This window comes from Corvus brachyrhynchos, unplaced genomic scaffold (genome assembly GCF_000691975.1).
Source record: "Corvus brachyrhynchos isolate BGI_N302 unplaced genomic scaffold, ASM69197v1 scaffold115, whole genome shotgun sequence".
Lineage (NCBI taxonomy): Eukaryota > Metazoa > Chordata > Aves > Passeriformes > Corvidae > Corvus > Corvus brachyrhynchos.
This window is the reverse complement of record NW_008239553.1, coordinates 14,405,699-14,419,181: the sequence shown is the minus strand read 5'-3', so window position 1 is coordinate 14,419,181 and position 13,483 is coordinate 14,405,699. Positions and strand designations below refer to the sequence as shown.

At 37.5% G+C, this 13,483-nt stretch overlaps 1 protein-coding gene across 2 annotated transcripts; it reads right to left on the bottom strand.

The window, feature by feature from the left end:
- Positions 1-3,247: 3,247 nt before the first annotated feature.
- On the bottom strand, positions 3,248-13,477 carry LOC108448542 (fibrinogen-like protein 1-like protein). Of its 2 annotated transcripts, XM_017741950.1 has the most exons (3): positions 11,645-13,477; positions 7,473-7,657; positions 3,248-6,035 (listed from the first exon to the last, which is right to left on the bottom strand). In XM_017741950.1, the coding sequence occupies exons 2-3, from the start codon at positions 7,618-7,620 to the stop codon at positions 5,335-5,337; spliced, it is 849 nt and encodes a 282-aa protein (XP_017597439.1). In that variant the 5' UTR covers positions 7,621-7,657; positions 11,645-13,477; the 3' UTR covers positions 3,248-5,334. The 2 variants fall into 2 exon arrangements, with proteins under 2 accessions (XP_017597439.1, XP_017597438.1); XM_017741949.1 differs by having other exon boundaries at positions 7,473-13,477.
- Between the last annotated feature and the right edge of the window lie 6 nt (positions 13,478-13,483).

Sequence of the window (13,483 nt, the reverse complement as noted above, 5' to 3'; positions counted from 1 at the left end):
TTCCCTACAGATAGATAAATCCTCCATGTCAACAATCACAGTACAACTAATTAACATTTTTTTAGCCCCAGTGTCCACAGGGGAAAGTTTTGTCAGTGAAAGGTTAGCAGTGTACTAATGTAAAAATATGTTCTCTAACTTCACATGACTGATTTTGTAATGCACCATACTGTGCCTATTATTTTTTTTGTGCATTAGCATATGATTACTTATGAAAGGAAAGCAGAGGTCTTTACAAAAACTCTTTCATCAGTTTTGCTCTGTCACTATCCAGAGCTTTTCCTGCATACAGTAATATGTACAAATTGGTTATTAGAGTGAGTTTATTTTATATTACATTAGATCAGACATTCAATAAACTATGTTTGATTTTTAGTAAATGAATATGTCTCTCTGGGGGCACAAGCTGTACTTAAAGGCAAAATTTATGTGATAGTAACAGTTCCTGCTAGCTACACTGTTATTGCTGAAGTGAAGCATTGGCTCCTATTGAAATTAAATGGGGTAATTTTTGTTGGTTTTGGTGTCTGTTGATCAAGAATGTTCTGTAAATGTTTATGGACTCTCTGCTCAGTAAATGTACTAGAATACACAGTGATGGATGCAATAATGTTGGTTCAATGTAATAGTGAAATATGTGCTCAAATTATGCTGCTAGCACCTACCATGTGAGAGATTACATGGCCACAGATAAGTACATTGTAAATACCAAGAATTATATAAAGAGGTGTGTGTTGCTTTATTGTTATGTAGGATGTTTATTCTTAAAAATAATCAAAACCACAAAAAGACAAATGTGGTCCTCATCAGAGTATCAGTTAGTACTTGATTATATTTTGTACCTTTAAAAGGTGTTGTGGGACTTCTGCAGTGTAGGAAAATCTTGTTACCTGTATTTCTGTCCTTTTAATGAAATTTTTACTGACCTGTAATTAATTATCATAATGGACTAATGAAATGTTTTTTGTAAAATTACATTTTAGTTATACATCATTTTGTACACATACATATATACATATGTATGTATTATCAATATAGATGCATAAATACACATCCCTAACTAAGCTTTCCAGAGACCCAGCACCTTTTATATTTTCAAGTATTGAATTTTCCGATAAACTGGGGGTATGATTTTTGTCTCTCCCTTTTCTTAAATGCCAGCCTCCCTACATATTCCAGATTCCCATAATTGATCAGCTAACATCAATTTTTTGCAAATATAATTTATGTTTGTAGATAAATACTTGGAAGAGTTCCCAGAATTTTTAAGCAGATGTAGAACACCTGGATACAGTTGTGCGCTTTCTGTGACTACTCAGAGTGAAGAGCTTTGCAAAGGATGGCTCCTGTAATGCTCCTGCAGCTGCTGGGCAGTCAGTGGCTTCTCTGTTTTGAGACACAGGTTAACCTTAACTCTAAAAAAGGATACTGTGTCTTTTCACTTGAGTACTTGGGTTTACCCCTAGCAAGTCAGTAAGAGGCCACTCTGTTTCTTATGTGGTCGCCCCAAATGTCCACTGCTGCCTTTTGAACCCTGTCAGAAATGTTCTGCCACATATATTTGACAGTTGAGAGTCAGAAAACCCTAAACTTTAACCATTTAAATAAGCTTCTGGTTTATGATTTTATTAATAGTGACCCTATATCTATAAGTAGTTAATTAAAAATTGATAACATCATGTTGTAAAACAGGAGATAATCTATGACTATTAGTGGTTTCAGAAAGGGATGATGTTACAATTGTTTTTCCATTTTGGTAAATGTATTTTTTCAGGGTTAAGGAACTTCGGTCTTTGTTACACTCAGTAAAAGTGCTGCCTTTTACTCAGTATTTTTGCCATTAGTCAATAAATGTCACTAATTTCTTCATGTATCTGCTGATATACCAAAGTCAGTCCTCTTCAAATAAACCAAACATTTCAAATCCTTCAGAAGTTTTCTTCTCAACAGGTACTTCTCCAGACCCTGCTTACTGATGGCTTCTGTTTCATAGACCTCTTAAATTTGGGTGTTTTTACTGAATTCCTGGATTACAATGCCAAAATAGAAGCTGAAGTATCTTTTAATCCTTACATGGAGCAGCAACCTAGACATAGTGGAGGTCAGATAGTTGTTTTTTAGTGTGTGCTGTCCATAAGGCCTCATTTAGTGTGCAATGCAGGGGGTAGCTATAGGAGGAAGAGTGGAGAGAGGGTACAAGGGAGGATTCCAGCTGTGGAACATGACTGGATTCAGCTTTGTAGCCCCCCACTCAGCCTGTGGCCTGATGCCTTCTGAAATGCAAAAGACATGAGAGTGACTAAAGGGCTGTTTGCTAGTTCTAGTAGGAAAAAACGAGGCCATGCACCTAACGTTGTTAATTTTTTGATGCACAGTATTGCATCAATAAACTAACAACATTAGTCAGCTAGCCCCTAAAACCACTTTATCATACTTTTAAATCTATGGTTAGTACATGAAAAATAAGGTTACCTGGGAGTCTGGGAAATCAGAAACAAAAGCAAGCACTTTCTCATATCAAAATTGAATTATTTTTAAAGATAAAAAATAAATTCCAAGTTGATTAATGTGGCATTGTATGTGAGAGTGTGCTTAAGTTTTCTGCAGTTGAGAAAACAGTATAAGGAGAAATGCAAAGTAGCAGAGATAAAGAAAACTATTTTACTGGTGGTGTTAGGAGATTGCATGGTTGAAGTGGAACATGCCTCCCATTCACAGGTGCTTAGAGCTGAAACCTCTTGCTCTAGACCTCGTCATAGTTACTCATTTTGAAAGGGTATTTATTTGACCAAATAAATTTGTTTCACAGCTACTCATGGGAAGACCCTTCTTTCCTATACTGCAGAAGGCAGTAAAATCAGGAAAGGCTAAGAGAGAGAGCAATGGAGAAATGTGATTGGCAAAAGAAAATAGGAGTGGGTAGAATAGAAACCCCCTATGTTTCAGTCTGTGATTTCACTGATTCAGTGTTGAAAGCCAGATGCCTTCAACATTTTTCTGGGTATCTGGTGATCAGAGCAGTGGAAGAAAAAAATCTGTTCAGTTAAGATAGTCTTTTGCCAAGGAATTATGAAGTAAAATTTAGCCTGCTTGCAAAGGTTCCATGCTGGTGGATGTTTTAGAAAATTCTTACTTATTTTCATCCAGTACTTAGTACCAAATCCAGTCCCAATACTCATTTCCATCCATACTTTTTTTAGAAGTGTGGAATGTAGCTCAGTCCCTGAGTTTGATTAAATGTCTCAGGTTTTTTGCTAGTAGGCTTCTTGTTACGAGTTTTTATTACATTTTAATCTAATTTTTATTCTGGAATTCAGTGCATAGGTTTGTAGGGCTCCAGTTAGTACTACAGTCCCTCTAACACTGGGCAGCTGGATTTGGACTGCTGGTGCCCAAGTTATTCATACAGCTTATTTGCAGAGTCCTTTCCTCCAAAACCCTCTAAAAAAGGTCAAGGGTGTGCTGCAGGGCAGGTTACCTGCCTTTGATCAGCAGTTGCAGCCTGTGGACTTTCCCTTTTTCACCTCTATGTCAAGGTTATTAAACTCACATTTTTGGAAGGTGTGTGAGAATCTGGCTATATGGCCAAGAATTCTTATAGAGCTGTGTGAGACTGGCAGCACTCAGGTGATTTTCTTGTATTCTCATTACAAATTTGGAGGCATCCTGATAGAATTATGCAGAACACACATTAAATTGACTCAGTGATATAAACTCAATTCAGGTACTTACCATTTCTTCCCTATGACACTTCTGTCTTTGAACACAAATTCAGGCAGAAAAAAATCAGATGCTGCAAAATTGGCATGTGTGCTATGTTGGCCTCACCCATGTCACATAGCTGCATCTCTTTCTGAAAATGCTGCAGTGCATCATGAAAAATAAAAATTGCTTCCCTGGATTTTCTGCTTCCAAAATAGTTTCTCATCTTAAGCAATCATGACGGTTTTGGTCCTCTCAAAACACAATAGAATTTATTTTCGAAATAATTTTCATTAAAATTATAAATATTTTAAATTAAAAAGCAGGAATTTGACAGTATCTGTTGGTTGAGTTTCTTTAACTGAAATATCTAAGAAAACATACATGACAATCTAATCATTATCCTGACATTTTGTAAAATGCAACAATACAAACTCTTCATTCAGCTGATAAACTCTTCATTCTGTCATTCAGCTATTCCAATGATATAGAAATGTGTGAAGCAACTCAAACAGTGGTAAAAGAAAACAAGGTCTTCAACGTTATAAAAATTGAAATTCTTTTATTTATTTTTTTAAAACAGAATAATTTATAATTGAATTTTATTTTATTTTATAATTAGAAAAAAGGCACTGTTCAAATGATGTCAAGGTTGAGTACTAAAACTATTGAAACTAGTAAATGTGAAATAAAGACAACATTCTCTTCTTTTCTCACAGTGGTATTAAAAAAAGAAAAAACTGAAGCACAGCATGGAAACAGGGAGAAGTAACAGTCAAATAATAGTAAATAGAGTGGAGTAATCTTCAGGGGAAAAATGGAGGAATAAATAAACAATTGCAATATCAATTTGATTTTTTAGAAAATGTATTCACTGAGTTTCTTGAGGGAAAAATTCAGAGGGGTTGTAAGCTTTGGATTAGTGGCTTTAAATGGGACACCTGACAATCCCATTAGTGCTGAGTGCTCTAAAATGAAGGAAGACAAGAAAAGCCTGTGCTGAATACTTCATTGTATATGGGATCATTAAAAAGTAGAGAGAAAAGAAGAGTCACTGGAGGGGGAAAGAAGCCATGGGAGATGAGGTTAATTCCAATTTTTCATATTAAAATACCATTCACTAAAGTTAGAAAGAAAAGGCCTGTTGGAGCCCTGTGGTACAAAATACTCTCCAGTATGTATTTTGTAAATGTAGGTATTTAACTGGAAATTTCTTCGCTGCATGATATATGAAGATGTGCAATTACAGGTGTGCAATCAATCATTAATATTGACACCAGAGCAAAACCTTCTGAAATGCATTTTTATTTATGTATATATTGTACAAGACATCATATCCTGGATCTCATAACGGACTTGTTTTATGGCTAAAATACTATAAAATTAATTATTTTAATTTTCTGGTTATTTAAATCTTGTGGTTGAGGCCTCAATTTCTGACAGTTTCTCACTTGTGTGGTTGGCATATTTCTGTGACATGTTCCAGTCCTGGACAATATGCCATCCTAAAGCCCTTGCAGAGGCCCAACTTAAATTTTCAGTCATGGTTACTTAGGATGATTACTCAGTCAGTGAGTTCACTTCAGTCACTGGAGAAAGAGTCCATGTTCCTATCAAATACACCTGGCTTGTCTACAGTTCAACTTTCTGACAGGGGCAGGCCTTTGTGGGGTATGACTGGTGGTGCTCAATGGGTTTGATCATCATCCATGCAAACTTGCATGGGCGTTGCTTGTTGCAGTCTTTTTGCCAGTATATCATGTTCCTGCGGTTTAGATTTGCTCCAGCACAGGCGTCGTACCACCAGCCTCCCCCCGGAATGCCATTGAGTTCCAGTTTAGCACAATTCATAAAGTAATTGTCGTTGTCTCTGTCCTTGGTGGTGAACTTCTGGTTGTCATGGAGATAAGCTTCTGTGTCCAGGGTCAGCGCATCGGTGGCGTTGCCTTTGTAAAGACCGACCCGGATTCGGTATTGAGATTCTTCACCCTCAATCAGGAATGGCTCATACTGTCCCCATTTGACTTCAGCGTTTAGGTTTACAAGTTTAACTCCAAGTATATATTGCACTGAGCTGCCGGTTAACTGATGCATGTATTCATTTCCTAACCAGTGGTTCTCATGAACAGAGCCAAATCCATATTTGTAGTCCTGCCAGGTCCTATCAAAGTCGACAGTACTGTTGGCTGTAATGTGCTGGATTACTGTCCAGCCACCATCCTGCATGTTACAAAAGACAACAATTGGTTCCTCTTTTGGTTGGATGATGTAAAGGCCATCTCTGGAATTTCCTTTGGAGCGCAGTAAAATCTCAAAACAATCCCTTGGATAGTCTGAGTAAAAAAAAAACACCAAAAAAAAATTAAAGTAAATTCTGTTCAAATAATAAATTTCAGAAATTGAACTCTGTCCTTTAGAGTGACTGAATGACTCCATTCTGACTGGAAGCTGACTGACTTCATTGCAGCGGATGGGCACTTACTCAGCTAAAGGGGGAAGATTTCTGGGAGGAACATGCAGGAAATATTCAGAAATTTAAAAAATTGTTTGTTAACCCTGTCATACAACTGAAGTATGATTTTGCATTTATGACAGAAATATGGTTGAAAAGCCAAAAGCTATGTACAGATCGTCCCTTTTCCATCAGTGTTCTTCCAGTTTGAGAGCCCAGCAAGTTTGCAAGTCCCTGTGCCATCTGTAGGACAATTGAGTTCAACAGCTAGACCTAGTCTTTTCCTCAATGAACAAATTAACTTCTCATGAACCAATTTATACTTCAGGCACCTCTAACAACCTTGTATTAAATTCTGAAATGTATGCCTTGTGTTCATTGATAAAAGGGAGATATTAAAGCATATTTCTTGTTCATATAAAGCTTATAAACATGAGGATTTTCTGAGAAGGAGTTCTTTTCACTCTAACTCCAGGCTAAATTTTATCATGGATTTGCAGGTTGATTACAGTTCTGTTCAGTGCTGGACACCAATATCAGGAAAATAGGTGACAGTGCTTTTCCATTTTATTGCTCATCCAGTAGACTCAGAGGGTAACAAAAATGGCATATAAATCTTGGGTTGACCCTCTCTATTGGGCTAAAATATTTGCTGGCTTTTTTAAAATGTAACATGCTTATAAGGTAACTTCTTGCTATAGTATAGTATCAAGCATCTCTGAGACTAGTGCACAATGCTTTGAATTTTACAATTGATTCTGAGGTTTCTTAAGAGCCAGACTTTAATTCATTTATATATACATTTACGTATGTATGAACTTACAGAGAGAGAATTCCTTTTGTAGAGAAGGATGGTATTCATTGTTCTGTTACTCAGAAATATGTTTATGAATTGAAATCACTCGCTTCTCCATAGAGTTGAAAGGCATGTCCTTATGTCATTAAACTGTGGAATATTTGTAATTTCTATTTAATAAAAACTTGAAAATTTTATTATCTCTGTGAGAAAAATTCAGTGAAAACTACATTTTATTGGTAGACATAGCCTACAGGACTCCAAACCTGATGCCAGGATTTTATGGGAGGATTATTTAAGAAATTTCTATGGTGATATCCATAGACCCTTGCAGTTGCCCTTCTCAGTGAACATTGTAGAACAACTTCTACAGAAAGGTTCAGGACTTTGTGGCAGGACATGTTCATATTCCAAATTATTCTTCCAGGGCTAGCTTTCATATATGTTGGTTGAAAATGTTACAGCAAAGCAATAAAGCAGAACACAGAATGCTTTCAAATCCCTTGCAGTCTTCACGAGTACCTTTTTCATTGGCGTTACCCAGTCTCTCATAGTCTCTTTGCGGGAGAAGGTGGGCATTAGCCAGGACCATTTCCTCTTTGGTGCCCAGGGACACAGTGCATTGAGAGAGCAAGAACAGCATGAATCCTGCTGAGCTCCTCAATAGCATCTTCCTTCTGAGTCAGTCCTCCTGCAGCAATACAGAACTGTAACACAGACTGGAGATGAAAATCACAATATTTATGGCTTTTAGTATGAAAGTCCTGAAGGAGAAAGGTTTTGAAATACTAAGCTTCAACACAGTAAGCCTCTGTCACAATTGGCTTCTCCCGTCTTTGAAGGAGATCTCCCATCTCATTTCCCAATGTCTCACACCCCATTTCTGACAAGTCGTTTCTCAGATGCAGAGCACTGTGCTGAGACACTTAGCGCTTAGAACATCTCTGGCCCGTCCCCTTGTGCCATGCTGGGCAATGAAACATAATGTTACTTGGAGTGTGGCAAAAAGCCATCAAGAGTAATGTAATGACAAAAGAAAAAGCACAACTCCTAGTTATCAGAGTAGAATTTTTCTTATTCCCTGAATCCAAACTGCAGTGAAATAGAGATACCAATGGTCGAAGGGACAGAAACAGTAACATTAGCTCTGCTGACTGTAACTCAAACAGTACTCAAAGATATGGCTTTCCTAGTGCTGGGAATGTTTCCATGCACTGGAGAACTCAATCTGAAGTATGCTTTTTTTGTGAATTTCTATCTACAGATTTAAATAACAGGTCACAGGTTTAAATCCGATTTAAAAAAAAAGTTCAGTAAACAAAGCAAAAGAACTTTTCTGTAGCATCTTCAAAACCCACAAGGGTTCAATATATTGAATTGAAACAGCTTTGAGTCACATTTTATCCACCTTTTGGGGTACATGTCTAGTAATCCTTCATTCAATACAGAAGAAGGCTCTTACTGGACTCAGTCCTGGGGTCCTCATTTAGGCAAATCCCAGATTCTTTGAAGAGGAGTTTCTGTCAACAACAGCTTAGACTGAATCAAGTAAACAAATGTTTTCCATACTCTCAAAGGATGTATTTACTTAGACTCTAACCGAACTCTTTTAATGCTTTTTTTTTTTAAGGGCTGGGCTCCCCACAGTGGCTTTGCTGAAGGCAGAAAATAGATCTAGCAAAAAAGCTCTCCAGTCAGAGCTTATTTCCTGCCAGCGTCAGCACAGAGTCTGCAGAGGCCAGTACCCTTCTCCACAGTGGCTTATGTTGCAACAAAGCCACATTCCTTATGAATCTAATGACTTAGCAACAGATTCAGCAAACAGTTTTCCAGACTGAAAAAATATTCAGCAGATTTTTAAAAAAATGTCCAAGATAAATCATTGTAATAAAGTTCAGGTTTGAGAGTTAATTTTTCTACCTACCATACACAAAGCCAGCAAACCAGAATTTTCTATTCTACCTAAAACTATTCAGTAATAACTATGATTTACTATTGAAATATAATTTGCCATTTTATGCAAAGTTGGTCGTTTGACATTGGGATCATATTAAATTGGAAAATTACCTTCCATGAAATTTGGCACAGTGCTTCCCTTAAAGCATTTAAATTCTGCTGTACTTGTACTTTCTACTGTCATGTATCCTTTTCCTGAAAGCTTTGATTATTGTTGCTATTATGAAGTATTAAATTATAAATGACTTTAAATCAAACCCTAACCTACAAGCTTACTGATTTTCATGAAATTTGAACTTGGATCTGGAGTTATTTTTTGAACTGTTTTATTTTTCTTTTAGTATTTTTGAATGAGTCAACCTTTTTTCTTCACTTATATTTATGCATAAACATTGAAATGATTTACAGATCAATTTAATTCCAGAATAGAAATTGGTCTTAAAAATTATTAAGAAAGCCCCCAAGGAAAACAGCACTGGGCAGGCACCTTACCTCTTTCAAGTGAAGACTGGAAAAGAATACAAATGATCTCACTCTCTACAGTTGTACTTTGCCTGCTACCTAAGTCCAGGTGAATAAATCAGATCCAATGTGCTATCTCAAATGCAGCAAAACTGCATATTCCTTATTTCACACTGTGCTTAATCTGCTGGACTTTGCTCTGACATATTATACTTGCAAGTAAGTATGTATGAATTATAAAGTACAAAGTTCTTCCATCATGATTAAAATGACATAGTAATTAAATTAAATTTCTTTTATTATCAATAGTCATGGAGAACCATGAAGAAATTTTAGTTCAGTAAATTATTTATGTTGCTTAAATAGACACAGGCAGATGCTAAAATTTACTATGCCGTTTTGCATAGATGAATTAACTCGAAGCTGTACTGCTAGTCACATTTAAATTGCACGGAGACTTGACTTGATTTTTAAGTACTAGGAACAATCCAACTATAAACCGTGGTGTTACTTCATGTTTTAATGTGAATGAATCAGAAACAGTGTCTGTGAGCTCTTAAAATAGAGCAAACAAAAGCAGAACAGGCTGGTCAACAGGTTTCTATTTTAGTTTATGTGGATTAACAAGAGTTAGTTAACATTAACTTAGATCAAAACTGTCATGAATTAAATAAATTAATTGTTGCTATGTATCTGCAAGTTCTACTGTCTGCCTGCACGGCCCTTAGGTGATGTCTAATTTAGCATTTGCCCTGTGAATGATAAGACAACGCTTAAGTTTTTGAGCTCCTTGATCCACCCTGCAACCCACTTTGATCAGATTTGTCCTTGAAACAAATCACAATTAAAGTTGATTGAACATTTGAGTCCTGTGTAAGATCTACTTCAGGATTCATATAAAATCATAATTTCTGTCTTTCAATAATTCATCTTCAGCAAGGATTTTTATTTCATGCACTATTAAATCAATACCCATAGAAAATGTTTTAGGAAATATTTGCTTGTAACATTTAAAGCTCAGTGATCTTTCTCTTCCTTTTTAAGGTACAAGCCATCTATTATACTGGAGGATGTCTACAGGGAGTCAGAACAGTGTATTCTCCATTACACTGGTCAGTAGTAAAGCTACAGTGAAAATTTAAGAATACATATTCTCTGTTTTTAGCATTATGAAGCTCAGGGAATTTCTGATCTCTGTGTGTTTGACTATCTAATTTATGGCTAGTACCAAGAATTACAAGCCTTGGCTAAGACATGAAAATACTGTACGGTAGCGTATGAACTATAAAATTGCTTTGAACAGATACAGATCTTGCTGAAATAGTATGCTAAGAAAAGGTAGGGGAAGGTACCTTTCCACTCTGTCCATATAGATACACCCTGAAAAACACCATTGACTCTAGTGGTATTTATTGGTGGGCCTCTCATCACCCTGATATAAACTGGGGTGCATCTTCGGTGCCTTTGATTCCCGTATATTTCATCACCGTTTATCTCCTCTCATGTCTTTCCATTTTTCTTTACTTTCTCACTGTTTGCTTCTTTGTTGATTTCCAAACTTTCATCTGAGCTGGCAGAGCAGAAGTGAAGTGGGAAGTGTTTAATTAGAAAAGAGAAGAAAGGGCATCAGCATTCATTCACTCATGCTCAGAAAGACATCTATTTTTGTAGATGAAAACTTTGAAAATAATTAAAATCTTTACATCTCCCTCTCTGCTCTTGATCCTGAGACTAATTTTTCAGAAATTATATAATGTTCTTAAGATCAGATTACTTTACATAGGTATGGTTTGGTCATATACAGATTTCAGAATAAAATGTTGCTATAATGACTTGTTGATAGTCACATTAATTGAGATACTTAGTTTCCTAACCCAATGACCACCTATTTATTCTCTGCAATATGCTGAAGTTTTAATTATCCTTCTGATTCTGCTAAGCTTTAACTGACAAGCATTCATTTGATTTTTTCCAATTCAGGCTCTCCTGTGTGGAAATACTCTTTACACATTCTTTATATCCATATGGCCCATTGATCCAGCCTGTCCAGATCCCTCTGCAGAGCCTTCCTGCCTTCCAGCAGATCAACACTCCCACCCAACTTGTTGTCTGCAAACTGACTGAGGGTGCATTTGATCTCCTTATCAAACCAAAGATGTTAAACAGGACTAGCTCCAAAACTGAGCCCTGGGGAATACCACAGGTGACCAGTCACCAACTGGGTGTAGCACCACTCACCCCCACTCTCTGGGCCAGGTATCGAGCTGCTTTCTTACCCAGTAATGAGTGCACCCATCCAAGCCATAGGAATCCAGTCTCTCCAGAAGAATGCTGTGGGAAATGACATCAAAGGCTTGACTAAGGTCTGGGTAGACAACATCCACAGCCTTTCCTTCATCCACTTGAGAGGGTCACCTTGTCATAGGAGACCCAGTTGGTCAGGCAGGACCTGCTTTTCACAAACCCATGCTGCCTGGGCCCGATCCCCTGGTTGTCCCGCATGTGCTTGTGATGGCACTCAGGATGGTCTGCTCCATGACCTTCCCCAGCACCAAGGTCAGGATGACAGGCCTGTAGTTCCCAGATCCTCCTTCCAGTCTTGTAGATGGGTGTTGCATTTGATCTTCCTGTCTGCCAGGACAGTTGATAAATGATGGAAAGTGGCTCAGTGGGCAGCTCCCACCTGGCCCCATAGACCTGAGCGTGTCTACATGGTATAGCAGGTCACTGAGCATTTCCCCTTGGATTAAGGTGACTTCATTCTGCTCCCCATTCCTGTCTTCCAGCTCACAGGGCTGAGTGGCTTGAGAACAACTGGTCTTGCTGTTAAGCACTTTAAGCTTTAAGCACCTCAGCCTTTTCCTCATCCTTTGTCACTGTTTACCCTTGCATCCAACAAAGAATGGAGATTATCCTTAGCCCTCCCTTTACTGGTAATGCGTTTACAGAAACATTTCTTATTGTCTTTTAGGGTAGTAGTTAGATTAAATTCTGGTCGTGCTTCGACCCTTCTAATTTTATCCCCCCATAAGCTCACATTGTCCTTGTAGTTCTTCCAAGTTTCCTGACCCTTCTTCCAAAGGTCATAAAATCTTCTTTCTCCCTAAGTTCCAGTCCATGGTCTCTGTTCAGCCAGGCTACTCTTCCTTGCCACCTTTTGGCACATGGAGACAGCCTGCTCTTGCATCTTTAAGATTTCCCCCTTGAAGAACGTTCAGCCTTTCTGGACTCCTTTGCACTTCAAGAGGTGGGGCAAGCTCTCTGAAAGTCCAAGGCAGTTCTGCTGGCCCCCCTCCTTACTTCTCCAAGAACTTAAAAATCCATCATTTCATGATCACTGTGCCCAAGACGCACTCTGGCATTATGGGAAAGGCTTTGACACAGGCTGGCAACTTGCATACCCAGGACCTTCGGAAGGCTTGACATGGGTGATTTAGGGATTTTTATGGTTGCCAGAAACATGCAAAATCCTGACTTAATGCAAGAAAGTTGCTCAGTATACTGAGTAACACAAGAGACAAAGTTCTAACATGACAAAACACATAAAACATATAACAAAGGGCTCACTGAGTATCTTTCCTGAAAGAAGTTTCATGGGCACACAGCACAAGTGATTGCTTTGGGAAAACAAACTAACAAACCAACAAACCTCCACCAAACAACAAAATCAGGCCATAGAAATACTTCTGCAGCTTTCAGTGATTTTGAATTGTTTTGCAGCCTTGGCTAAATGCACTTTGGTATCTTTGTATACGATCAGTAACAAAGAGAAATGTTCCTAACAGGTTTCACTTGTTCTTGAACTTATGAGCTGGCATTGGCATATGAAGTGTGTGTTTTGTCTGACATTGCAGAAACTGCTGAAACACATTGCACATAAGGCTATTTTCAATACAAATTTTAAATCTCTTTTTACACATTCAGTGTTTGTGAGATGAACCATTATTTGAGGAATGAACCAAAGTATATTTTTGACTGAATGTAAAACAGAACAAATGCTACACTCTTAGAAGTATTTGACTTTTCAAATGTTCAGCCAATTTGTTGAGATTTCTTACAAAAATATTTTAAGAACTGAAGTAAATACTAAAAACATATTCTTCATATCTTCCTGC

Coding starts and splice junctions, on each gene's coding strand:
- LOC108448542 (XM_017741949.1), bottom strand. CDS start 7,620: ATGCTATTGAGGAGCTCAGCAGGATTCATGCTGTTCTTGCTCTCTCAA. Junction 6,036..7,472: donor GGGTAACGCCAATGAAAAAG/GTACTCGTGAAG, acceptor TTTTTTACTCAG/ACTATCCAAGGGATTGTTTT.